Below are 26,945 nucleotides of genomic sequence, written 5' to 3' on the forward strand. Positions count from 1 at the left end.
GGCGCGACAGGGGAGCGACGCGCGAGAGAGAAGAGAGATGGAGCGGCGCGGCTGAGGAAGGAACGGCGGCCCTAGTATAGCGGATCTCGGCGCAAGATCTATGGCGCCGAGGTCGGCCACGTCGGCTGCCAGCGCGGTGCTGGGGTGGATTTGGTGTGATCAGCTCGGCGTCATGGTCCACGGCGCCGAGACGTTAAATCTCGGCACCGTGTGCTGTGGCGCCGACCCCTTGGGTCCAGAAACGGAAAACTTTCTCTAGGAGTCTATTTGTGAAATTCGTTCGCGCGAAGGGCAAAAAGCAAAAAAAAAAAAAAAGCGGCCTCATCTCTGTTCTAGGGTTTTATTCTTCCCGCCGAAACCAAGCGCTGGGCCGCCGCCGCCGGTCACCGTAGACGCAGCCCGGAGCCCCGCCGCCCCTCCGGCCATGGACAAGGCGACAAAGTCGGCGTCGCCGGCGGGAGCCAAGGAAGGCGACTACGCGGCGCTGCGGGAGCTGTTCCGGCCGCACGTGGAATCGTTCGACTACTTCCTCGACGCGGGGCTGGAAAAGATGCTCGCAGAAATCCGCCCCGCGGAGATCAAGGATCCCAACTCCAGCACCATCCTAAAAAATATCCTCCATGCTCTAAATTCGTTTTTTTTGCCCCCCCTTTGCGTGGAATTGTTTTGCTCACTTGAGAGGTAACACCGCTGAATTTAAGTTGCTGTTACTAGTTGGTATATAGCAGGGCACAACAGCCGATTACGATTTTATACCTAGTTAGTAGCTATTGCTGATTTACTGTGAAATGGTTCATGTCTGAATGAAAATATGATGCTGGGATTTTGCATATAGTTATACTAATTAATCTTCATGACTCAGTGCAAAAACTTTCTTTTGCCCCCCCTTAACTATTGTGTATACTATTCTTGGAGAAGGGTCATGTGCTACCACCAATGAGGGATGGTCGGTTGGGTGTACCACTCTACCCCCAGGAGGTTTGTCATATCTCTTCTGGAATTAACATATTCTTATCTTAAACATTGGGAATATATGTTTTTCCCTATTTTACTTGTGTCTATTGACATACTCTTTCGGTAACTTAGCGAGATGTTTGCTAGTCTGATCTTTTTCCCATTTCCTTGGGTTGGAGCAGTGCAGGCAAGCAAGAATTACATATCAGGGGGAATTTAAAGTGGACGTCTGCCTCCAGTGTAATGAAAATGGGGCACTAGTCAGGCATACCTTCAATTTTGGCCATCTGCCTATTATGCTAATGGTTGTTACCCTTTCCTTTCTACTCGTGAAATGGCATTTCCCGTGGAATAATTTTGTGATGGATAAGGTTTCTATGCTTTTGGACTTTGGAGTTTATAGGTCTAACAGAGGCTAATAACTGAATTGATTTTAGTGCTTTGGTTTGTCTTTCGGTGCCATCTTAGTGATTGATCCCTCTAGCCACAAAAGGGAGTCATTTTGATCATCTGTGGTGTTCCAAAACTAATCTTGGACCGATTAATTATCAGTATTAGACCCTAGTAAAACTATAGCATTATGGAAGTACTATCCAGGACAAATCTTTACATATTATATTCACACATTATTTATAGAGATATCAAAATCATAATGGTTCACAAATTATATGATAATCAACTATTATCCCTGACTTAAGCTCTTGCAATTCCAGTCAAAACTGTGCCATCTGAGAGATGCTGACCCAAATAAATTAGTTTTCCATGGTGAAGAGTCTACCGAAATGGGCGGGTGAGTATGTTTCATTTGCATCCACTTGACCGTATCAGCACATCCTTTTGTTGTTATTCTTAATGTGCTACTGTAATATTGATTATGTATTTTGTATGGGAAATAGAGCATCAAATCTGTAACTTTGCCATTATCTTTGACTGCTGAACTTTCTATTTTACTTTTGTGATTCTCATTAGCACCATGCTTCCTTTCTTCATTCTCTTGCATGTGGATGGGCGAGTTTATGGTCAGGTTTGTTGCATTGTGCTCTGCTTTTTTGTATAAGTTTACTGAACTTGCCTCTGGGGAAAAAACATTACTTTGTATAGTTAGGAGAAAATTTCAGCGTTTGGACTGTTCAGATTAATGAAATTGTCTTGCTCTTGTCTATTTTCCTGTTCTTTCAAAGGCAATACACCAAAGTGAAACTATTCCATATTTGATATGGATTACACATTGAGTAAGAAAAAATAATATAGTTTCTGAAGCATTTATTTGTTGTGCCCCATGGGTTTACAGTTAAAATGTCTGCTTTTTCTTTTGAGCATGCTGTATTGCAAAGTGGAAATCTAAAGTTGTACCCTGTCCTGTGTGTTCAGAATCTAGCTTTGTGATGAACTGGTTCCCTATGTTACTGGAATAATTCGGGTAGACTTTTGAATTTCTGTTTAGGTACTTCATATGTGGCGGGATGGAGAGACTTATAAGGATTCTTATATTACAAAAGCGTAACTATGTAAGGCAGATTCAACTTTACTACAAGGGCAGCATTTTAAACTAGATAGCGTCATTCCTGATGAGTTTTTTATTGATTTTTCAGCCTATGGGCATGGTGCGTGGTTCTTTTCTTAAACGTGGTGCTGGATACACTGACAAAGCAGTTGTCATAAGGTTGTACACTAATAAATGAGGCATGATGCTTGGATAACTTATGGTCTAATCGGGTGTAGCTTTTTTTGTCATTCTAGCAATATCCGACTGCAATGTACTTTCCACTATTTTGACTCCAGTTATATTCATGTTTCCACATAATTCCTACTTTTACTTACTATCCATTTTGATTATCTTTGCAAAACCTTTAAGTTTGCTGAATACTGAGTATAATTAATTACCCAGTACAACTTTTCTGCTAACTTTGAAATATATTTTGGTTAAGACAGAGTTAGTATACAAGCTATTTGTACTTGCAAAAGACATGGTGCGATCTAGTACTACAATATTACAAGATACTGTACTTGTAACTTGGTAAAATGAAAGAATAATTTTCATTGACAAGATCTGAATAATTCTAATGCCAGAACCTGTATTGCCTAATGTTTTTCGAGCATGGATCAACAAATACTATTAACGCTGATGCACAAGAGGAGACAGCGCTGGGCAATATCTAAAAATTAGTGACTGAAAGCCATTGTCCTTTTCCTCTGCATTTTCTTTTCTCTATGAACCTTGCTTTTTTTTTTGGTAGCTTTTCCTGATCCCTTAGTGTAGTCCTTCGATCTATTGTGCATGTTGCCTACTAGTTATACCTAACATCAGAGTTGCAATTGTGTGCGTTGCCTTACTATTCCTTTCTGTTTTTGTTTTTTACAGATGCGTCCATACAGACCAGTCCAGTGTGACAATAAAGTTGTATTACCTCCAAAATGGAAGTGCAAGGCTTGGGTTTTGGTAAGATCTGTGCTGGTAAACAGTGAGTAAAAATGTGTAACTTCCCCCCCTGATTTGACCTTTTGAATTTGTGTTGAATAGGTTGGGGGGTAGAGAGTTTCTGCTTCCTGTTGGGATTGTCCTCAAGGTATATTATCTATCAATGTCTCCTTAAGCATGCTCACCATTTCTAACCAGCAAGACACTACATAACATTGTGCGAATGACATATTCTGTATGGATAAATGCTAGTTAGCATTGGCTAAACATCTGCAAATGTCATACCCTTAGCATGCATTGTATAATGCAGCAAGTGCCTATAAAGAGGATCTTGAGAGTCCTCTGTTGATGCATTCCATTTTTAGCTGTTGAATTGTGTTGTACGAAATTGTTAATACAGAAACTTGTTTCGTTCTTTGCCCTAAGGTTATCAATCTGCTTATTTTTTTCCTTCTTTTTTTTGTTGAGACGATCAATCTGTTTGTTCAATAGAAAGTTAGTGCATTTATATCTCTATTCCCATCTTTCGGAAGGCTTGGGATCTTTCCATTGAAATAGGTATCATGCAATTGTGTAGTGTTCCACTTGTCACATGTTTTGCTTACCATGCTTCTTTCTTTATAATATTTTACTCTAGATTGTATTGTTAATGTTGCTTCAGCATTGCATTGACTTGATTATGAAATTTCAATGACAGGCCCTTATTGATACGAGTGACCGGGAAATCTTTACAAGCTTGACATGCTGCTACAGTGATAAACATGGAAGAGAAAAGGGTGTTGTCAGTACCCAACTAATTGGTGAAAGGGCACAAATAATTCTTGACGAAGTCAGAGATCTGTCCCTTTTGACTCACATGCAATGCTTGATGCATATTGGTACTTTATGAGTTTAATTTTCTTTTGTATTTGGAATCCCTTGAATATGTCGTGTGTGCTGACATTGCTTATGATCTTCCAAATGCAGGAAAGTACTTCCGATCTGTGATGGAAGGATTTGAACATTATGACTATGAAGCTGTAATGTGCAATATTTTCTTAGTGTTTACATTGACATACTGCTGATGGATCATGCTTCACTTTGGCCATTCTACATTGTTTAGGTTGCTGAAGCGGTTCTGAAGGACTATATTTTTGTGCACCTGGAAAACAACCATGATAAATTTAATCTATTGATGTGAGTTTAAATTTGAATTTATTACCTTACGTTTTTTGGTAGAAGTTTTATCTTCTTAACCTCTATTATGACATTCTTATTACATTGCTGCTTGCCTGCTTTAGATTTATGCTGCAGAAACTTTATGCTATCGTAGACCAAACTGCTTCGCCTGACAATCCCGACGCACTACAATTCCAAGAGGCTCTCTTGCCGGGGCACTTAATCACAGTTTTTCTGAAGGTTACTAAACTCTCTGGTGCTTTGCATGTTTTTTATTAAGAAAATAACCTCATATCATTGGAAAAAATGCCCCCTATAAAAGTTCATTGCATTATAATTAATCCAGCTTTTCGAATGGCGATTTACTATTCTTTCTCTCTACCTTCTTTTCCACATTTCCCATGAACCAGTGAATAGTTGATGTTTGTAATGTGGGTTACAAAATGTTCATTTGAAACTGCCTCGAGCGGTTGCTGCCCCTCCTAGTGAGTTTTAGATTACAAGGATGGCCCAAAATCAGCCACTTTGTGCTCACCTTTGCTATGAACCCTGCCATCTTGAGCCAGCTGCCTCGGTGAGGCATGTAGAAGATTGAACCTTCGCCAACTAACCTTATTTCTGTTGGTGTATATGTGAACCCATGTATAGAGGTCCATCTAGAGGCCCATGTATAGGAACTATATATATACCCACCCTTCTAGAGTTTGGAGGAATACATTCATTATTCTTTCCTACATGGTATCATTAGCCTAGGGTTAGCGTTCCCTCTCCTCCCTCACCTCCCAGCCGCCGCCGCTGCCGGCAGCCATGGCCGGCCGCTGGCCGCCGGCGCCCCCCTCTCTCCTTCCCTCCCCTTCCTACTTCCTCCTCTGTTCCTGGCGTTTCCCTACCTGTTCTGGCCGCCGCCGCCGCCTGGGCTCACTCCCGCGCCGCCACCTCGCCTCCCCTGCTCGGTCCTGCCGCCGTAGACGCCGCCGCAGCTGCTGGCGCGCGCGCGGGCGCGGCGGGCGCAGGGGGTGTGGCCGGGATCCCGGCCGCCGCCGCCCTGGCGGCCCTCGCGCCCCTCCCTGATCCTGCCGCCGCCGCCACCGCCGCTGCCGGTGGCGCTGCTGGGGCAGGGGCCGCGGCCGCGGAGGGCCCAGCCCTGCTGCCTGGGCCGCAAGCGCCGCCCCAGCCGGCCCAACACGCGCCGCTGTTGCCTAGGCCGCCCGCGCCGGCGCCTGATGTTGCTGCTGCCGCAGCTGCCGCCGCGCAGGCCGCCGCCGCCCATCGCGCCGCCGTCGCTGCCGGCAAGCAGCCTGCCGCCGACGCCGCGCCCGATCCCGCGTGGTCCGGACTCGGGATGTCGCCCGTGGATGCGCCGCTCGCCACCGCCGCTCTCCGTGGGTAGCAGGCCGACGCGGCTCTCGCCGCGGCCCTCCTCGCCGCCAAGTCCAAGGCTTCGGCGGCCCAGGAGCGGGTCCGCGTGGCTGCCCTCGCTTGGGAGTGCAAGCGCGCCACGGCCGATGCCCTCGCTCACCGGGTCGCCGAAGCGGAGCACTTCCTCCGTGTCTCCTCCGGCCAGCTGCCCGTCGACCCCGAGCACGGCGCCTCCTCCTCCCACCAGGCCCCGCCCGCTGGATCTGGACCCTGGTATGACCCGACCGACCCCATGGTCGCCCAGCTCCACCTCCAGGCCGCCGGCGTTCAGAACATCAGGGCCCGGGTCACCGTCCTCCTCGACCCCACGTCCTCCTCCTACGGACGCTGGCGAGACCAGGTCCTCGCCCTTCGCCGCTACGCCCTCGACGACCACGTCCTCGTCGACTCGCCGATCGAGGCACGAGACGTGGTGTGGCTGCGCCTCGACAGCGTCGCCCTGTCCTGGATCTTTGGGACCATCTCCCTAGATCTTTAGGACCTCGTCAGGACCCACGGCGGCACTGCGCGACAGGCCTGGGTGGCGCTCGGGGGGCAGTTCCTCGGCAACGCCGAGTTCCGCGCTCTCCAGCTCGACGCCACCTTCCGCACCTTCGAGCAGGGAGACCTCTTCGTTGGTGAGTTCTGCCGGAGGATGAAGGGCATGGCAGATGCTCTTCACGACCTCGGGTGTCCGGTGTCCGATCGGGTCTTGGTGTTCAATGTCTTGCGGGGCCTGAGCAGCACCTATGATCACCTGAAGAGCTGGATCGCCCGCCAGAGGCCCTTCCCCTCCTTCCTGCAGGTCCGGGACGACCTCACCCTCGAGATCACCAGGGGTCTCGTGCCCGGATCGTCCTCGCCCACCCCCACCGCGCTCGTCGCTACTCCACCGGCTTCCTCCGCCGCTCCTACCACCTCCCTCCTTGGTGCTGCTCCTGCTGACAGACCGGAGGTGGGGGGGGGGCGTGGACGTCGGGGGGGGGGGGGTGGTGGTGGCCCTGCTTCTAGGGGTTCTGGTGCCGGTGGGGGCCGTCGGGGCGCGCCGACTCCGGCTCCCGCTTCCGCTCCTGCCCCTAGAGGTACGCCCTGGCCATCCTTCAGCAACCCATGGTCAGGGCGCATCTCGATGTGGCCGTTCCAGGGTCCGGGCGGGGGGCCTCGTTCTCAGCTCCAGCCGGCGGCCATGTTCACCGGTGCTGCTCCCCTCTTCGCGCCGTCCTGGACCCCGCCCGCTCAGCCCAGCCAGCAGTCGACCTGGCCTGGGGGTGGGACCAGGCCGCTCTGGCGCAGTCCTTCAGCACCATGGGGCTGACGCCACCGGTCAGCACCGAGTGGATCGCCGACTCGGGTGCCTCCTTCCACACCACCCCAGATGCCGGTATACTCTCTTCTGTCTGACCCCCACACCTCTCTTCTCCTTCTTCCATCATGGTTGGTGATGGGTCTTGCCTTCCTGTCACCGCCGTGGGTTCTGCTCCTGATCCTTTCCATCTTACTAATGTTCTTGTTGCTCCTCAGATGGTTCACAACCTTCTTTCCATTCGCCAGTTTACTGCTGACAATTCCTGTTCCATTGAATTTGACTCTTCTGGTCTTAATATGAAGGATTCGGCTTCCCGGCGTCCTCTCCTCCGATGTGACAGCCCGGGGCCCCTTTACACTCTTCGGCTTCCTACTTCCGCTGCTCCGCCTTCGGCTTCTTCTTCTTCTCCGTCTGCTGCTTTTGCCGTGACGCCTTCTTCCACCACCTGGCACCGCCGGCTTGGACACCCCGGCCGCGACGTTTTGGCTCAGCTCAGTCGTAGTACCGATGTTCCATGTACTAGGGCTCCTGCTGAGCACCTCTGTCATGCGTGCCAGTTAGGTCGTCATGTTCGACTTTCTTTTTCTTCTTCTTTTTCGCATGCTGCGCATGCTTTTGATCTTATTCACTGTGACCTGTGGACATCCCCTGTACTCAGCATGTCTGGCTATAAATATTATCTGGTCGTGGTGGATGATTTCTCTCATTATTCTTGGACTTTTTCTTTGCGCATCAAGTCTGAGACCTTCCCCACCCTCCTCCACTTATTTGTCTGGGTGTCCACTCAGTTCGGCCTCACCGTTAAGGCCGTCCAGTGCGACAACGGGCGTGAGTTCGATAACTCCACCTCCCGTTTCTTCTTTTTCTCTCGGGGTGTTCAGCTGCGTATGTCTTGTCCGTATACCTCTCCTCAGAATGGCAAGGCTGAGCGGATGATTCGCACGACGAACGACGTCGTGCGCACCCTTCTGATCCAGGCCTCTCTGCGCCCGCGCTTCTGGGCTGAGAGCCTCCACACCGCCACCTATTTGCTTAACCGTCTTCCGTCCACTGCTTCTCCTGCTCCCACTCCACACCACGCTCTTTTCGGTACCCCTCCTCGCTACGACCACCTTCGGGTCTTCGGGTGTGCGTGTTACCCTAACACCTCCGCCACTGCTTCTCACAAGTTGGCGCCCCGCTCGACTCGCTGTGTGTTCCTTGGGTACTCCCCTGACCACAAGGGGTACCGATGTTTTGACCTCACCTCTCGCCGCGTCCTGATCTCCCGACACGTCGTCTTTGACGAGTCGGATTTCCCCTACTCCACCTCTTCCACACCTTCTCCTGACCCCGAGCTGGAGTCTCTGTTTCCGACTGACCCGATGGTTCAGCCACCGTTACATGTCTGTCCTTTCCCTGCAGGTTTTCCCGGCGCACCGACGCCGCTTCCGGTGATACCTGCTGCGCCGAGCGCGGCCCCGGTGCCTGCGGTCGCGCCATGCGCGGCCCCCGGACCTCCGGTCGTGCCGTGTGCGGACCCGGTGTCTCCTGCTGCGCCACGCGCGGCCCCGGTGCCTCTCCCTGCACCTGCGTGGTACGCTCAGCCGGCGTAGGTGTACCGGCGTCGCTCGGCCCCGGTGCCTCTCCCTGCACCTGCGTGGTACGCTCAGCCGGTGCAGGTGTACCGGCGTCGTTCGGCGCCGACACCGGCGCCGCCTGCACCGGAGCCGTCGCCGCCGCCGCCTCCGCCGACTCGCTCTCGCGCCGAGCCGACAGTGTACCACCCGGCAGTCATCCATCGGGATCCTCGGCATATCCATCCCATGGTGACTTGGCGGATGACGTCTCAGGCCGCGACTCTCTCCGCTACCGAGGGAGAGCCGCGGGTCTCTCCGGTACCCTCCTCTGTCCGCGACGCCTTGGCGGATCCTCACTGGCGTCGCGCGATGGAAGGGGAGTACGCGGCTCTTCTTGCCAACCAGGCGTGGGACCTTGTGCCGCGTCCGTCTGATTGCAATGTGGTGACTGGCAAGTGGATCTGGACGCATAAGCGTCGGGCTGACGGCACACTGGAGCGCTACATGGCTCGCTGGGTTCTGCGGGGTTTCACCCAACGGCCTGGTGTGGACTACGATGAGACCTTCAGTCCAGTGGTGAAGCCTGCTACAGTGCGCACGGTCCTCTCGCTTGCGCTCTCTCGCTCTTGGCCAGTGCACCAGCTGGATGTGAAGAATGCGTTTCTTCACGGCACTCTGTCAGAGACTCTACTGCTCTCAGCCAGCGGGATTTGTGGACTCGAGTCGTCCGGATATGGTCTGCCGGCTCAACAAGTCTCTTTATGGTCTGAAGCAGGCTCCTTGGGCTTGGTATTCTCGGTTCGCCACGTTCTTGCTGACATTGGGGTTCACCGAGGCCAAGTCTGACGCGTCTCTCTTCATCTACCGCCGTGGGGATGAGACTAAGGATGGCAACGGGTCGGGTTCGGTTCGGGTGGAGTATCTGGGCACCCAAAACCGAAACCCGAACTTGAAACCCGAACCCGACCCGAACTCCTATTCGGGTACAAATTCAAACCCAAAACCGAAAACCGCGGATACCCAAAACCGAACGGATAATCCGACCGGCCGAGCCGAGCGCTCTCTGCCCTCCCGCTCCCAATTCCCCAGGGCCCAGCTCCAGCCGCCGAATCCTAGGCGAGGCGGCGGCCGGCGGCGTGGCCAGGCCCCCGGCAGCCTGCGGCGAGCGAGCGAGCGGCCCGAAGCGGCACCGCTCGTGGCGCCATGTCCTTCCTGGAATCCGGTCGCGGCTGCCTCCTCCGAGAGCTCTCCAGGAGGTCCATGCCGCGGCGCGGGGTAGGGGATGGGCGACAGGGCGTGCGGCGCGGGGTAGGGGTCTAGGCTCTAGGGGATGGGCGAGTCCGACTCCGACAGGGCTGCGGTGCGGCGCCGGTCCACCGGATCCGGATGAGTGCAGGGCTGCGGTGCGGCGCCAGCTCACCGACCGCAGCGACGTCTACTCCTTCGGCGTCCTCCTCGTCGAGCTTGCCTCCGCGCGCCGCCCCATCGAGACCAAGCGCGAGATGAAGGAGCTTCTCACCGCGCGCTGGGCCATGGCCAGGTTCATCGGCGGCGCCGCCGCCGACGTGCTCGACCCGCACCTCGCGCGCACGCCCGCCGCGGAGCGCGCGCTCGAGATGCTGCTGGAGCTCGCCTTCCGGTGCATGGAGAGCTTGAGAAGCTCGGCGGCGTGGGGGGCTGGAGCTCGGCGACGTTGGAGGGCCGGAGCTCGGCGGCGTGGGAGGCCGAAGCTGGGCGGCGTGGAGGGCCGGATCTTGGCGGCGTTGGAGGGCCGGAGCTCGGCGGCGTGGGAGGCCGAAGCTGGGCGGCATGGAGGGCCGGATCTCGGCGGCGTGGGGGGCTGGAGTTCGCCGGTTCGGGGCTTCGGGATCGCCGGATCGGGCGGTCGGGCCGTCGGGGGGAGGCCGAGGCGGCCAGGCGCCCAGGCGGAGGCGCCGAGGCGGGGGGGGGGGGGGTCGGGTCGGGAGGGGTTGGGCCGTTGGGGATGGGGGGGGAGGGATGACCGGATAACGACTCCAGGCGGAGGCGCCGAGGCGGGGTGGGGGTGGGGGTTCGGGTCGGGATGACGACTCACTGACTCAGTTTATATAGCTAGGGTTCTAAATGGGCTGCTAGTGGGCTGTGGACTCAAATTTTCGGGGGCCCGATGGAGCTCCGCGGATTTATTTACAGATCCGCCCTAAACCCGAAATATTTCGGGTACCCGAAACCGCAAATCCGCGGGTAAAAACTAGAAACCGAACCCGAAACCCGAAAACCCGAAAACCGCGGATACCCGCCCCGAAACCGATCCGCTGCCATCCTTAGATGAGACTGCCTACCTGCTGCTGTATGTCGATGATATTGTGCTCACAGCCTCCAGTCAGCAGTTGCTTGAGCGCATTATCTTCTCTCTGCAGTAGGAGTTTGCTATGAAGGATCTTGGTCAGCTCCACCATTTCTTGGGCGTCACTGTTGAGCCTCGCCCGTCTGGCCTGTTCCTTCACCAGCGGCAGTATGCACTCGACATTCTGGAGCGGGCTCGGATGACTGATTGCAAGCCATGCTCCACTCCTGTCGATACTCAGGCGAAGCTGTCTGCTGATCTGGGTGATCCCGTGGCTGATCCTAGTGGCTACCGGAGCCTTGCCGGTGGCTTGCAGTATCTCACCTTCACCCGGCCGGATCTCACCTATGCCGTTCAGCAGGTCTGTCTTCACATGCATGATCCCCGGGAGTCTCACCTTACTGCACTGAAGCGTCTCCTCCGCTACGTCCATGGCACAGTTGGCTTCGGCTTGGTTCTTCACCGCTCTCCCACCTCTGAGCTGGTGGTCTACACCGACGCTGACTGGGCTGGCTGCTCGGACACTCGCCGCTCCACTCCCGGCTACGTCGTCTTCCTGGGCGGCAACCTTGTCTCCTGGTCGTCCAAGCGGCAGCCGGTTGTCTCCCGCTCTAGTGCCGAGGCGGAGTACCGGGCTGTCGCTAACGGCGTAGCGGAGGCGTCCTGGCTCCGACAGCTTTTGGCGGAGCTCCACAGCCCGTTCGCCAATAGCACGCTCGTCTACTGTGACAACGTCAGCGCCGTGTACCTCTCTACCAACCCTGTTCAACATCAACGGATGAAGCACGTGGAGATCGACTTGCACTTCGTGCGCGACAGGGTCGCCGTCGGCGATGTTCGCGTACTCCATGTCCCGACCACCTCCCAGTTTGCCGACATCTTCACCAAGGGACTACCCTCCTCGACTTTTTCGGAGTTTTGCTCCAGCCTCAACGTAGCAGGTGGCTAGTTGTGGTTGCCGGGGGGGGGGGGTATTTGCCCTTTGTACTTTCTTCTTGTCCAGTCTTGAACACCGCTGCGACGGTAGTTCAGACTACCGGGGGGGTGTTGGCTTTTTTGTTGTCCAGTCTTGAACACCGCTGCGACGGTAGTTCAGACTGCGGGGGGGGGGGGGGGGTGTTGGCTTTCTTGTTGTCTAGTCTTGAACACCGCTGCGCCGGTAGTTCAGACTGCGGGGGGGGGGGGGGTTGATGTATATGTGAGCCCATGTATAGAGGCCCATGTATAGGAACTATATATATATACCAACCCTTCTAGGGTTTGGAGGAATACATCCATTATTCTTTCCTACAATTTCATTCATGCACATCTTGCTGTCTACTTAATATCCCCCCCTCTCTTATTGCATCATCTGAGATTTGGGATTAGATAACTTATGTATTAAATGTGTGGTTAATGTGGATGGAAATGAAGATTGGAGAGCATCTACGTTAAAGCTGTAATGATGTTATACTGTTGTACTAAAGTTGCACTTTTGCCATGCTATCTAACTTTTTCCCATACTTGGTACTGTTTGTTTTTTTTATATACTTGAGCATAGATTTGTTTTAGTGCAAAACATGATTCCTTAACCTCAATAACTTTTTTTTTCATTATTCAATTTTATTGCTGACATCCGCAGGATAGACTTCAGGATTGGCTAAGAAAGTCTAAACGTTTAATCATGGAAGAGGCTACAAAGAACAAAAATTTTGATCTCAACAATGGTATGCTATTCTATTACTGTTTTTATGCCAAAAATGTTAGCTTATGTACTCTGTTCTGTTTGGCAAAACAGTTGAATTCATTGAAAAATAAATTGAACCACTTATGTTCTCTGGTATAGTAACAACAGCAGCATGCATGAGCAACAGATCAAACTTTGGATGTCTGTAGACAGCTGCAGATAATTGCATTTGCAGCTGTGTCCCCACTCCCCACTAATTGTGTGGTTCTGGATTCAGCTGCACAATATTTGCTATAAGATCTTTTGTGGATGTGGTGATGACTGTGGGGATGATGAATATATATAGCTAGCAATAAGGGTCTATATTTGGCTCTGGTTTCTTGGAAAAGGAGAGTGCAGTACAATATTTTTAGAGGATATGACCCTTACCTCCCATGACCATTGGTAATACAAGAGTTTGAATCCTATCTTCATCCTTTACCCCTGCCATTGAAATATGATTGAGATTTTCACATTTAAGAGAATTTGTTCTTGACTCAAACTTGGCTCCTTCAATGAGAGGGGGGATAAGAAGAATCCACTATGAATGAATGCAAATACTGGAGTAGTATCTTCATTGGCCTGAAGGAGTTAAGTGAATGATGCTTATAAACATTGGACAACGTTGAAAATCTTGTTTTTTTGAAGGCTGGGGATGTGAGATGTTGATATGAGAGCGTGCTGGTACAATTTTTTACTTTGAAGGTCTCGACTTGATTCCAGTGTTTAAAAAGGCGCTGCTAGGCGCTCGCCTAGGCGCTTATGCACTAGGCGGAGGGGTGCTGCCTCGGCTAAGGGGGTAGGCGGAGGATAGGCGTGCCTGGGAGGAGGCGGCCCGTCGGGACGGTCAGGAGGCGGCAGGCAGAGTTAGGGATGAGCGCAGCGACGGAGGAGGAAGCAGGGGACGGGCGGCGGCCGAGGTATGGATGGGCAGCGGTGGTGGCGGAGGAGGCAGAGGCAGGCGCGGAGGAGGACGAAGGGTGGCAGTAGAGGCGTGGAGGAGACAGGGGAGGAGAGGCGTTGGGAACGAGAGGAGAGGGGAGGAGATAAGGTGGGAGGTGGGCTGCTGGGCTGCTTTGATGAGCTTCCTTTGGGCTTTCTTTTTGACTCAAGGCCTACTGGTTCTCTCCTTTTCTTTTCTTTTCTTTTCTTTTCTTTTCTTTTAGAGGTATATAATGTGTATGGCAAGATATATGTATGTATATGGCACCGCCTAGAAAAATGCCTTAAAACGCCTAGTCCTGCCTAGGCGTGCCTAGGCTCTAGGCGGTGGGTCACCGCCTTGATAGTGCCTAGCGCCTTTTTGAACATTGCTTGATTCCACTTTTTTGGTCTGGTTTAAATCACAGCTAGACAACCCAGCAGCCTTGAGAATGTTGTCACCTGAGACCCTCATGCATATTGCATAAGATATATTTTCTAGCATGTGGGTTGAAATGGTGATGCATGTTGTATTTGAACCTGAGGACTGAAAGGTGTGGCCCTGACATTTTTATGTATATTTTGGTTAATCTTTCCAGTTGGGTAATGCCATAAACCAAGCTAATTGAACTCTGAATAATGAAGTTAGGTAAAAATATTATGGACCATATAAATTATGAATACTATTTTCCAGTTTATTTGCTCACATGATCAATTAGGTTGTCTTCTCTGTTTCTTGATGTGTTGCGCCTAACTTCCTTTTGGTATATCAACATGATTTACATTTATGCAATAATAATATGTGGTTGATTGTGCAGCATTGGAAGTAAGAAAATTTCTTACTAAACACACAACATCTGTTGGTAGAGCTATCGAGAGTATGATAAAGATCGGGAGAGTGAATTCACAATCAGGATTGGATCTTCCACAGGTGCATCTCTTACAATGCCTTTAATTTTATTGATGAAATCATTTATTTTTCTTGTGATTAAGAGAAGCCTGACACGGGTTACAAGTATACTACCTGTTTCTGTAAAGTTGAATGTTGACAATATGTTATGCATCTAATGTTGCTAGGTTTATATTGTTTTCTCATAATATTCGAACTAACAATGGTTTTTGTGGTTAAATTTGCAGACAGATGGGATGACCATTCATGCTGAACGGCTCAATTTTCATCGTTATATTTCACACTTCCGTTCTGTTCATAGGGGTGCTGCTTTTGCTAAAATGCGCACAACATCTGTTAGAAAGTTACTTCCCGAGTATGTTATCCTCTTAGAGCCATTCAGCTGTTGTTTCCTTGCATCGATTGTACTGATAATTCCCATGCAGGTCCTGGGGTTTCCTTTGTCCAGTTCATACACCTGATGGAGAGCCTTGTGGTTTATTGAACCATATGACTTCCACATGCCGTAAGATATTCTCGTCTTGTCATTTTTCTAGAACATAAATCTGCACAACCTCCCCAAAACACCACTTTCTTGCACATCTGGACTTGTTTCTCTTTCATTTTGACAGCATATTGTGTCTGCATTTTCTGTCTTAATGTTTTTTATACTTGTGTCCTTGTCTTTTTGGGGACAGTGCAGCTAAAATCCATCACTGTCATTTTCTTAGCCCCAGCTTATATTTGGTCTGTCAGGTATTTCATCGTTCTACAATTCAGAAGGGGCGGTTAAAGATTTTGAGAAAATAAAGAAGTCACTTTCTGCTGAGTTGGTTCGTGTTGGAATGAACCCAGTGTTTCCTAAGATTGAACGATCTGGTCCCCCAGAAGTACTACATGTACATTTGGATGGATGTATTCTTGGTACCGTGCCTTCTGCTAGGATTGAGGAAGTAGTTAATTTTCTTCGGAAGTTGAAACTTCTGGCACACTCTGGGGTCTGTTCTCTTTTGTTGTCATGCTTTTGTTTAATTGGATTCATATTTTGAAATTTTGCCATCATGTTCGAGCTCAGGGACATGTTTTAATTTTTTTATCAGATTCCTGAAGATCTGGAAGTTGGCTATGTTCCTCTTAGTCTTTGTGGAGCTTATCCTGGCCTTTACCTTTTTACAAATCCAGCAAGATTTGTTCGACCTGTCAAAAATCTGTTAAGTGTACCTGGTGGAAAGCAAAGTATTGAGCTTATTGGACCATTTGAACAGGTTTGCTTTAATCAATTTCTGTGTTTCTTATATTACTTCTTACCATTAGCACAAGACTTCATTTTTATATTCTAAATTAGGCATTTATGGAGATACGGTGTCCTGATGGTGGGGATGGAGGGAGAAAAAAAATGTTTCCTGCAACTCATGAAGAAATCCACCCTACCGCTATTCTTAGTGTGGTTGCCAATCTGACACCCTGGTCTGATCACAACCAAAGTCCTAGGAACATGTACCAATGCCAGGTCGGTAATCACATCTCGTCTTTATAGTGATCAGTTGATCATGCTTGATGATGGGTCATGCGCTTCCTTTTTGGACTGAATCTTCATGCTTGTTTGCAGATGGCGAAGCAAACCATGGGTTTTTGTGGACAAGCTCTAAAATTCCGTACTGATGTAAAAGCATTCCACCTACAGGTTTGTTCTTTTGTAAAATTATTAAACAATTATTATGAAGGAGCTTCATTGTTTGGTTCTTTAAAGTTGTCTCCTTGTAGTGGACATGTAGGCTGATAGCATATGCATATGCATGTTTCTCAAGGAAATAATTATTTTAAATCCTCAAACATACACACTTATTTTTTTACTAGTGGTAATGTTGCCAGGTTTACCGGATTTTTTTTTCTCGAACGTGCAGGAGAGCTGCCCATCAATATATTAAGAAGAAAAGGAGGCAAAAAAGAGCCCCCAGTACACAAAACTACAAATTAGAGGGTCTGTAGCCACCCTTAACAAAATAGCTAGCTGATTCTCTCTGTAAGATAAAAAACTTGACCAGAACCTGACCAGTAACACATCCAACTTAGAAACAGGAGGGGCAAGGGCGAGAGGATGAGACACTCCTTGAGCCCCTGCCAAGGCCCACTGCCGCACTTCATCTTTGAAGGCTGAGACGCCGGTAGCCGAGTTGGGGGTACCGCCATCAAAAACACAATGGTTGCGATGGATCCGTAGTGTCCAAGCTCCTAAAATAATGATGGAATTGAGTCCTTTTTTAACTTGACCTGTTACCCTGTCACTTGACTTGGCCCACCAGTCATCAAAACATAAATCACTCGGCTGTGGAGCAAGGACGTGTAAGCCAAAGAGTTGCAGAATGTTGAACCATAATTGTCTTGAGAAAACACAAGAGATCATCAGGTGGTCAATTGTTTCTCAGCCTGATCACAAAGAGGACAAGTTGCAGGGTGAGGGAGGTCTCTTCTTGCAAGGCGGTCTGCAGTCCAGCACCTATTATGAGCCACTGTCCACATGAAAAAATTACATTTCCTAGGGGGGCCAACTCCTCCAAATTCTTTCCCAAGGCCTAAACTCAGTGGCCCCGATGAATAGTGCTTCATATGCTGATTTTGTTGAGTATTGACCTGAAGCTGAAAATTGCCAAATGTGTATGCCCTCTCTACATCCGGCTGTGGTTGAAAATTTGAAAGGAGTTCCCACAACTGAAGGTATTCAGTCTAAGACCTGTAGAGTTAGTGCCCCTTCTATATCAGTAATCCAACTTCCATCAGAGAGTGCTGCATGAACTGTTTTCTTTCTTGCTCTCGGTACAACTGAACTGAATAGGTGTGGCAATGCTTGCGTAAGGCTTTCGCCTAGCTGTAGGAGAGAATATAAATGCGTAATTGATGGATTGTATTAGCCTGAGCCTTGGGGCTGAATATATAGGGGTACATGACTTGGAGGGCAAGAAGCCTCTCCTACAGATCTGGTAGGATACGGATACAATCCTAATCTACCTAATATAGAGATATCCCTAATACTCCCTCCATCCCAAAAAACAGGGCGTATAGAGTTTTGGATCCTATCCCAAAAAACAAGGCGTATTAGCTTTTCTCCCCTAATCTGGACGCATGTACCCTTCTCCTTGGTTTGGTATCCTATTAATGACCTGTATCCTGTTAATGACCGCATGCATGTTTCCTTCTTGATGCAATATTCAAACGGTCACTCCAGAATTTCCGACGAGGCAGATGGCATGACGATTCCTTCTATACATGCATGCTGTTTCCTTGTATGGCTGTTTGGAGACGTTCTTATAGCCTGTTCCACTATACGTCCACGAACACTCCACACCGTCCGGCATTCAGATCGTGCCAATGGAAGCTCCACGGCTGATGACTGAAGGTACGAAGACGGCGGCAGACCTCCAAATCGAAGTGGTAGCCGGTCTGCGCACGGCAGCAGACGGGCTCAATGCGGCAGCTGCAGAAGTTCTTCAAGCTGCGGTGGCCGATGGATTGCTCGCGGCGGCGGAATCCCTGGTTGAGACGGGGAACCGTCTGAAGGGTGAAGTGGCATCTGGGCTTCGCGTCGCAGGATATGGGCTGCGTCATGCAGCAAAATTCCTACGCGCGACGATTTGTTCGCGTTGCGGACTGGTTCATAGTGACTACGACTCGATTGCTTGGGATGAGGGCCTCGACAAGTTTGATTGTCGTGTGCTTTTTCATGACGCGCAATCTCGTAACATGTGGCTTGAGAAGAATAATGTCGTGGTGGACTCGGAGGTTGATGATGACCTCCTTAGCTTTGTGCCAGACTCCCTCGCAGAGGATCCAAATTTCAGCACCGACGAGTCGGCAAAGTGATGTTAGTATCATGACCTCATCTAGTAGCGTTCTGTCTGCTACTCCTACCTTTGATGTCCTCGTCTGCTCGATTTCTAGCTTCCTTGAAATAAGAGAAAACATGAGAAACATTGGGGTTTATTTATCGCCTTTATGTTTGCATTACTTGTTCGTATGGCAGGTTCATGGACATACATGTGCATTCCATCCCAAAATTAAAAGTACGTGCAAAAAGACACACGTTGCATAGGACACTTAATTACTTCTCGCCTTTTACTCACTTCATAAGTACTCCAAAATTAAAGGTACATGCAATGCAAGGCAATGTTAAAAGAAACTGCATACAGCAAAAAGAAATTGAACGGAACTGAGATTACAAATAACCATGACCTGATGCTCAAATAAACTAGGTTACGTACTCAATAGCCTGTCTCACAATCTCAGGATCACATGACAAAGTAACAGGCAGTAGTCCTCTCCTCTCTAGCGATGCTTTCTTCAAATGAGGGATTGGATAATGTTGACCACCTTTCACACGCAGAATCTCACTCATACAAGATTGGTGAGTGAGAAAAATCCGGTTGCTGACATCCCCCCGCAGTCACAGCGGTCAGTGCGCCGCAGACGGTGAGACTGGAGAGAAGTCGATAAACTGACATCCCCCCGCAGTCACAACGGTCAGTGCGCCGCAGATGCTGTGGCTGGAGTGGAAAACCACAAGGTTGCTCAAGTAGATGATAGCCCTTTGTGCCGATGTGGAGGTAGCCGAGGTGAGGACGAGTAGCCATGGTCGATGATGCCGTACGTAGAGTAGCCGTGGTCGACGTAGCTATGTCGAGGTTGCCGAAGACAAGGTAGCCGCACATGAAGCCGCGGGCGCACGAGGAGGCGCCATGGTGGTGGCGTAATGGAGAAGACGCCGGAGACGAAGATGGCGACGCGTCGAGGCAGTCGTAGAGGGGCATCGTAGAGGGAGCGATGCCGAAGTTGAAGCAGTCAGGCCATCGGGCGACACATGCCCGAGCTTGCCAGGCTCAGGAACGCATCGGGGACGATGGGCACGCACCCGTGTTGCCAATACCGAACGTGCAAGGGAGGATGCACAACCAGATGCCGTCACCGAGGGGGATCAGCAGAGAAGGCCTCCATGGCGGTCGCAGGCGCAGAAGAAGGCGAGGTAGAAGATGCCAACGCCTGCTGTTGCTGGAGTAGACGAAGTAGTCGGGGACGAGATGGCGACGCTGGCGACGTGGTTGTGCTAGACGAAGCGAGGAGGGGAACCCAGATTTTCCGGCACAAGGCCGAATGATCCGGTTGACGCGACGGCGGCGCTCGAAAGAGACGGCGAAGAACTCGTACAGCTTGACGAAGACCATGCGCGGGGCGCGCAGCGACGAGTCCACGATGAGGTCGGGGACGTGGTCGACGATGGTGAGGAAGAAACGGCGGAGAAGACCATGGGGTGACGCCACTGCTGCCCGAAGAGGCGACGCAGCGACAGCCCTCCGTGCTCGGTGAAGGGCGCGCTCGACGAGGACGGACGTCACGGAAGCCGGGTGGATCATGCACATCGGCTGATCAGACCGAGTAGCATGAGGCGAGATGACGGTGGGCGAAGTCGGTGAAGGCGTCCCGATTGGTGAAGGCGACGACGAGCCGGCGAAGGTCGACGTGCGGACGAGGCGGCGATGTAGGCGGCGGCGCAAACGAGCGCCCCCTAGGGTGCCGGCCATCTCGCCATGCCGCAGGGTCGGAGAGGAAGAAGAGGCCGGTGAAGTTGATGCCGACGTCGAGGTAGAGGCGCGAAGTCGACGGGCGGTGGGTGACGCAATCTCGATTAGTGATCGAGCAAAATAGAAAAGATACATGGTAGCAGCAACAAACACAGGATCTTCCATGTGCAACTCACGGGGTACACGTAGCAATGAACCTCCTTTCCCTTATCCTCATCTCCTCAAACCACACGGAGAGAAGCAGAGAGCCTCAAACAGCACGGAGAGAAGAGAGCACAGCAGGGAAGAACATAGTGCTCCTGCAGGCTGCAGCAACGCGGACGGCGTCCCTCACGGTGGCTGCACCCTGCCCCACGAGGCCTCACGCAGCATGCATCCATACACGTGCCGCACGGAGGGGCGAGCAGCTCCAGCCTGCGAAGGCAGCCGGTGACGGGTGGCCGGAACTGCTGCCTCGGCTCCAGCCTGCGACGCCGCCCCCCCACCGGCGAGCACTAGCACCAGGCGGCGGAGGTTGATGACGGCCAGATCTGGCCGCCTCCATGGCGGCTAGGATCTGTCGTGGCCGGGCCCGACCGCCACCACGGCGGCATGGGACGAGGCGAGATCCATCTTCCTCCACGCGAAGAATGCTGGTGGTGATGACGACGGACGAGTGCGAAGGAGACCGCAATCTGCTGCAGCGACCCACGGAATAGTGGCGGCGGATCAATAGGAACCGCCGCCTAAACAGGGGCGCGGCCCCTGGTGGAGATCATGAGCGACCTCCCCGGGGGCGCGCTAGGCTGGTGTCGAGGGGGCGCGCTGGATGTGCGTCGTGAGAGACGACCGGCGGCGCGAGGACGGGTGTGGGTGGTGGCAGCGGAAGCTTTAGCCTAGGATCCCAAACCCTAATCGATGATACCATGTAGGAGAGAATAGAGATGCGTAATTGATGGATTGTATTAGCCTGAGTCTTGGGGCTGAATGTATAGGGGTACATGACTTGGAGGGCAAGAAGCCTCTCCTACAGATCTGGTAGGATACGGATACAATCCTAATCTACCTAATATAGAGATATCCCTAATATACTCGAACACTAGCAGTCATCTATCAGTCCAGAAAGAGGTGTTTTTGCCATTTCCAGCTTCTGTTACAATAGCTATAGAGAAGAATGCTTTGACCTGCGGTGGAGCTTGGATGGAGAAAACTGCCCATGCTTCACCGGCTCAGTTTTTTGCAGCCACAGCCATCTTAATCTCATTATCTCAATGCCCAACACATGTTCTGAAGATTTGAAATACCGAGCCCCCCCCCCCCCCCCCCCAAATTAGGTCTGGTGACTTTTGGCCATGCAAGTAGGCTGTCTATAAGAAACCTCTTATGACTTTATCGATTGCCTTTAAGGCCCCAGGTTTACCGGATAGCTTTAAGTCATCACTAGATGTAGGCAATCTCTGGCTGATTAGAGTTCCAGCGTAGGCCAAAAGCTTTATGATGTATGGGGAAGCTATATATCATCAATCACTTTTCAGAATTCATAGATCATTCATTTTTTTGGCAATTTGTGGCTTACCATATCTTTTTAGGAAACATGACACAAAACCCCATCAAAGTTTATAGGTTTTGTTTAGGCAAAATAACCAAAAGCGTCCCTCAACTATGGGTCTTAGCTCAATTTGGTCCCCAAACTATGAAAATGTCCAATTTAGTCCCTGAACTATCTTAACTAGCCCAACTTCATCCTTGAATGTGATGTGGCACGCCACGTAGGCTACTCCAGTCAACGCTCAGTCTGTTTGGGGTATGAAATGTCCTTTTTACCCTTCATCCATAGAGCAGGCTTAACACAGGCAGCTTCCAGTCCGCATCGAGCTGCTCCCTCCTCATGCCATTGATGACCTGCGCTACCTAGGAGGGGCGACGACCTGGCTAGGGAGGGAACGGTCAGCTCGATGTGGGCTGGAAACTACTCATGTTAAATCTGCTCTATGGATGGAGGGTAAACAGTGTATTTCACGCCCCAAGCTGACTGGGCGGTGACTGGAGGAGCCTACGTGGCATGCCACATCGGATTCAAGGGCAAAATTGGGCCGGTTAGGATAGTTCAAGGACTAAATTGGACGTTTTCATAGTTCAGGAACCAAATTGAGCCGAGCCGTCCAGGGATGATTTTGGCTATTTTGCCTTTTGTTTACAACTTTAGTACTTCACGGTAAACCCATAACTTGAGTGCATCTCATCAAACTGGTTGTCTAACGACAAGGTCTGGTATTTCTATAGATATATTTTACTAGAATTATGAAACCCAGGTTGCACCTGGACATGGACGACTAGAAGACTTAAAATTTTCTTTGTAAGATGTGGCATGAGAAGAGTATAATAAGGAAAATAAGCATGAGATATGCTAAATTTGACAAATACCCTCTGCTCCTTGCAATATGATTAGTCATCTTTCCGATTCATTGTGGTATTGTCTGTTTCTTAGTTTTGTGATACACAGACTGACATATGGGTGTAACTTTTTTGGCCGATTTGCACCAATTCCTGGAAATAGTTGCTAACCTTCTCTACTGTCTTTGATGCTCTGTAGACCCCTCAGACACCAATTGTTCGGACAGCTACATATAGTAAATATTGTATGGATGAATTTCCATCAGGAACAAATGCTATTGTTGCAGTGCTAGCATACACAGGGTATGCCTTTCATATATAGTATCATCGTTTTTTTTATTCTCGCTTTATGTGATGAAATCATTCTTCCGATATAGTTATGACATGGAGGATGCCATGATACTGAATAAATCAGCTGTTGATCGTGGAATGTTCCGTGGACATATTTACCAGGCAAGTTATGTTTCATTATTCGTAACTACTCATTGTCCGATTTATAATCTAATGCAGACAGGTTTAGTAGAATTTCTTTCACATGGTGTATTGGTGTAATTGGGTGCAATCCAAGGCGTGCTTTAGTTCCTACTGCCTTAGCATTTGTAGACAGCTATTTCATTTTTCCAACTTTTCTTTCATAATTTAGGTGATGTTGGCTGCATTATCTTTTAGTGTGGCTAGCCAAAAAAAAAATTCTGAGTCTTGAATGTTATAAATATAAATCTGACCCTTCACTCTGTTTTCACATATGGCCAAGGAAACCGAAAATTGATGGAAAAAGCAATAAATAAATCATCCCAAGATTTGGTGCACACCCCTTGAAGCACTCAAACTCACTTTAATTGCTCTACGTGATTAGTTTTCCCTTACAAAAATTACTCTTTGCTTTTGAAATATATTGAAAATGAGAGTGATACTCCTAATGTCATGGACATATGGATCCAAGTGAGTGTTTTATTGAGCATCAGATGGTGTAATTATCTGTTGTACCATGTCATTGTTTGAACATTCAAAGATATTGTATTCACAAGAAAAGGAGAGCATATAGTACCATATTTTTAATTGATTTGTTTTAATTGTTATTGTGAAATTGTCTAACCTAAAAAAGATGGTATTGTTTTGCTATACAAAGTATGTAACGTGCATAATGTCTATATTTAGTTCCTCACATTATGATGCAAATTGAAAATATCCTCCAGGTGAAAGCTTGGAAAATTTTGACTCAACCAACTAATTTGGAACTAAATATTTCCCAGCAGCCATTCAATTTTCAAAAAAAAACATTAAAGATAACCCTTGTGCAAACTTCCTGCAGACCGAATGCATTGACTTATCCAAGAAAAACAGAGAAAATGTTCCAGAAATATTTGCAAAGAGTGTCTTATCTAGGGATACAAACACTGCTATTGATTCAGATGGCCTTCCTCGGCTTGGACAGGTAGTTATCTGTTCATTCTATATTAAAAGTTATTTCCTTGTGCAAGAACAGTTATTGAATTCCTTTTACATGTATTTTCATGGACAGACAGTACATCCAAATGAGCAGTACTATAGTGTCTATAACAGACTGACAGGTGCGATAAGGCCTGTCAAACTAAAAGGCTCGGAGCCAGCGTATATTGACTATGTTGCTGTCAATGGGGCAAGTTCAAAAGGTGACTTTCAGAAGGTAAGCGAACACTTACGTAACCCAGTAGAATTTCAATTGGCAGAAAGGTATCAGAACGATCACACAGAAGTTGCGGATCTTCTGAGTTCAAACCATCCTCACATTTTGTGTCATTAAATTCAAATAGTATTTTGTGCTAAGAGTTTCAGAAACGCGTATTTCTGACTACAAGCATCTCAAATTTGTTTTTGTGATCTTGTCATGTGTTGATTTTTCTACAGGCGAACATTCGTTTGCGTCGTGTAAGAAACCCCATAATTGGTGACAAGTTCAGCAGCAGACATGGGCAAAAGGGTGTTTGCTCTCAGTTGTGGCCTGACATTGACATGCCATTCTCTGCAAATACTGGCATGAGGCCAGATCTTATCATTAACCCTCATGCATTTCCTTCAAGAATGACTATTGCAATGCTTTTAGAGTCTATGGCAGCAAAGGTACAAATATAAAATATTCACTTCTCTATCACTAGGTTCTGAGAAAATCTGTATCATGTTGTAAGTTAAAAAAATATAGCAAGCTAAAAACTGAGTTTATTTCACAGAAGGAATATCTGAAATGAAGTTAATTTGACACTATATAAATTTAACACCATATGTGTCTAGGTACTAAAGAGTTGTTGGCATATTGACATTTCTACAGCGATGATCTTATACAGCTGTTGACATCTTTTGATTGGTGCTTTGCCTCTTTTGTGGGACTGTAGCTTTTGGTTTTATCTTATAGTTTCTCGAATTAAACCTATTTTATTAAATGCTTATGCGCTCTTGAAAAGTATTGTTTGTATTTTGAATGTTGTATTGTTGTCTTTTATTCACTTTGAAAAGTGTCCCTAGTCACCTTTGGTGGTCATGGACATACTTTCTGGACAGGTTTCGTCCTTCTAAAAGTTCTGTGCCTGTATAGAAATATTTGTTCCTAGATACTCCCTCTGTTTGAAATTAAAAGGCTTTGACAAACAATAACTCTATTAGTACATATTTTTTGTGACACAAAATTGATATTATTAGATTCAAATTAGAAAGATACTTGTGATCAACATTCTATTCGTATTCAAATAATATTTGTGATTAAAAGTTGTATCACATAGATGAAATATTAACTAAACAAAAAACGCCTTGTAGAAAAAGGATAGGAGTGCCGTTCTGCCTAAATATACCTTGAATTTGTCCTTGCAGGCTGGAAGTCTGCATGGAAAGTTCATTGATGCCACACCTTTTTCAAGCTCTGTCAAAGAGGAGGGCAAGGATTCCCATAATCCTGATTCGATTGTGAATGAACTGGGTCCCATGCTCGCATCTTATGGGTTTGATTATCATGGAACAGAGATCCTTTATAGTGGATTTTTTGGCACTGAGATGGAGTGTGTGATTTTCATTGGACCTGTTTATTACCAGCGTCTTAGGCATATGGTCTCAGATAAATTCCAGGTGAGCAATTTGTTGTTTGTTCTACATTTGACATGCGGGCCTTTGATCAATATCTTCATGCACCCATTATCCATTAGCTTAACCTTTCTTTTGTTTTTTTAAAAATTTGCAAGGCAAGAGTTTTCTCCTAAGTAGGTAGCTAGGTTTTCCCACCTGTCTTCCTTGGTATTGAATTGGACAGCCTTAGCCCCAATTTATTTATTTGACTGACCATGAAAAAGAAGCCAAATAGTTGTGCCTACCAAGTGTACCAGAAACCAAAGTTTCACTTTCTTTGTACTTAGCATCACTGTTTGTAATTTTGGATTGTAACTGAATACTGATGTAATTTGTCTATGCAGGTCCGCACAACTGGTCGTATAGACCAGGTGACAAAACAACCCATTGGAGGAAGGAAGCATGGCGGAGGGATCCGGTTTGGTGAGATGGAGCGCGATGCGCTCCTCGCCCATGGGTCTTCCTACCTCTTGCACGACAGGCTCCACTCCTGCTCGGACTACCACATCGCGGATGTGTGCTCCTTCTGCGGGAGCCTACTGACCGCGACAGTGATCAAATCCGATACGCAGAAGAAAGCCAAGCGCGAGATGCTTGGGGTATCCACGGTGAGGCCGGCAAAAAACTTATCGTGCCATGCCTGCAAAACGAGCAAGGGGATGGAGACCGTGGCGATGCCGTACGTGTTCAGGTACCTGGCCGCCGAGCTGGCCGCCATGAACATAAAGCTGGAGCTCCGGCTGAGCAACAAATCAGAATTGCCTCCCAGCCAAGGATCATGAGGTTCCTCCACCCCTGGACAACCGCTAGTTCATCTCGGGGTGCCCCGGCAGGCGGAAGTGTGGCCGTTGCAATTGCAACACCCTGCTGGGGACTGCAAAATTTTGTTCGAGGGAAATGTAGCTCCCCCCAGTCGAGTCGTGCGTCGCAGTTTGTATTGTTCCATGCGTACGTGGGCGTGATGTATCGTCGCAACTTGTAGCAAAACATCACTGATTCAACTTGTAGCAAAACATCATTGATTCAACGTGAATCCGGGTTATAGCTTTGCTTGCCCCTCGTTTTGCACTGATAATCTTGGTGGCTCTTGGCTGCTACGGGCACGGCGCGCACGGTCAGGCTGTCGTGCCGCTCTCTGTCATTGTTAATCGATTGGATTTTGGTGTGTATCAAAGCGGAGAGCAAGTTTCAACCATGACGCCAGCGGTAAACCATATTGCGATTAACTCATTAACTGAACCAATGTTCCGCTTACATTTTAAAGTTTCAGAAAAGTG

At 49.0% G+C, this 26,945-nt stretch overlaps 1 protein-coding gene across 3 annotated transcripts; it reads left to right on the forward strand.

The window, feature by feature from the left end:
* The first annotated feature begins 311 nt into the window (after nucleotides 1-311).
* Nucleotides 312-26,736, forward strand: LOC120650647 (DNA-directed RNA polymerase I subunit 2-like). Of its 3 annotated transcripts, XM_039927846.1 has the most exons (27): nucleotides 314-611; nucleotides 905-978; nucleotides 1,137-1,259; nucleotides 1,668-1,744; nucleotides 2,399-2,462; nucleotides 2,547-2,617; nucleotides 3,317-3,394; nucleotides 3,476-3,521; nucleotides 4,071-4,251; nucleotides 4,340-4,392; nucleotides 4,476-4,549; nucleotides 4,654-4,771; nucleotides 12,742-12,826; nucleotides 14,565-14,677; nucleotides 14,884-15,011; nucleotides 15,082-15,161; nucleotides 15,392-15,633; nucleotides 15,736-15,900; nucleotides 15,981-16,145; nucleotides 16,245-16,319; nucleotides 22,778-22,881; nucleotides 22,956-23,031; nucleotides 23,891-24,013; nucleotides 24,101-24,244; nucleotides 24,466-24,678; nucleotides 25,420-25,671; nucleotides 26,013-26,736. In XM_039927846.1, the coding sequence occupies exons 1-27, from the start codon at nucleotides 425-427 to the stop codon at nucleotides 26,448-26,450; spliced, it is 3,549 nt and encodes a 1,182-aa protein (XP_039783780.1). In that variant the 5' UTR covers nucleotides 314-424; the 3' UTR covers nucleotides 26,451-26,736. The 3 variants fall into 3 exon arrangements, with proteins under 3 accessions (XP_039783779.1, XP_039783780.1, XP_039783781.1); XM_039927845.1 differs by having other exon boundaries at nucleotides 312-611; nucleotides 23,891-24,244; XM_039927847.1 differs by having other exon boundaries at nucleotides 471-611; nucleotides 1,142-1,259; nucleotides 23,891-24,244.
* The last annotated feature ends 209 nt before the right edge of the window (nucleotides 26,737-26,945 follow it).

The sequence above is a fragment of the Panicum virgatum genome, chromosome 9K (assembly GCF_016808335.1).
Source record: "Panicum virgatum strain AP13 chromosome 9K, P.virgatum_v5, whole genome shotgun sequence".
NCBI lineage: Eukaryota > Viridiplantae > Streptophyta > Magnoliopsida > Poales > Poaceae > Panicum > Panicum virgatum.

What these genes read in the sequence shown, in the direction of transcription:
- LOC120650647 (XM_039927845.1), top strand. Translation starts at nt 425, where the DNA reads ATGGACAAGGCGACAAAGTCGGCGTCGCCGGCGGGAGCCAAGGAAGGC. An exon ending in TAATCACAGTTTTTCTGAAG is followed by an intron (nt 4,772 to 12,741) that starts GTTACTAAACTC and finishes TGACATCCGCAG; the next exon opens with GATAGACTTCAGGATTGGCT. An exon ending in TTATTGGACCATTTGAACAG is followed by an intron (nt 15,901 to 15,980) that starts GTTTGCTTTAAT and finishes ATTCTAAATTAG; the next exon opens with GCATTTATGGAGATACGGTG.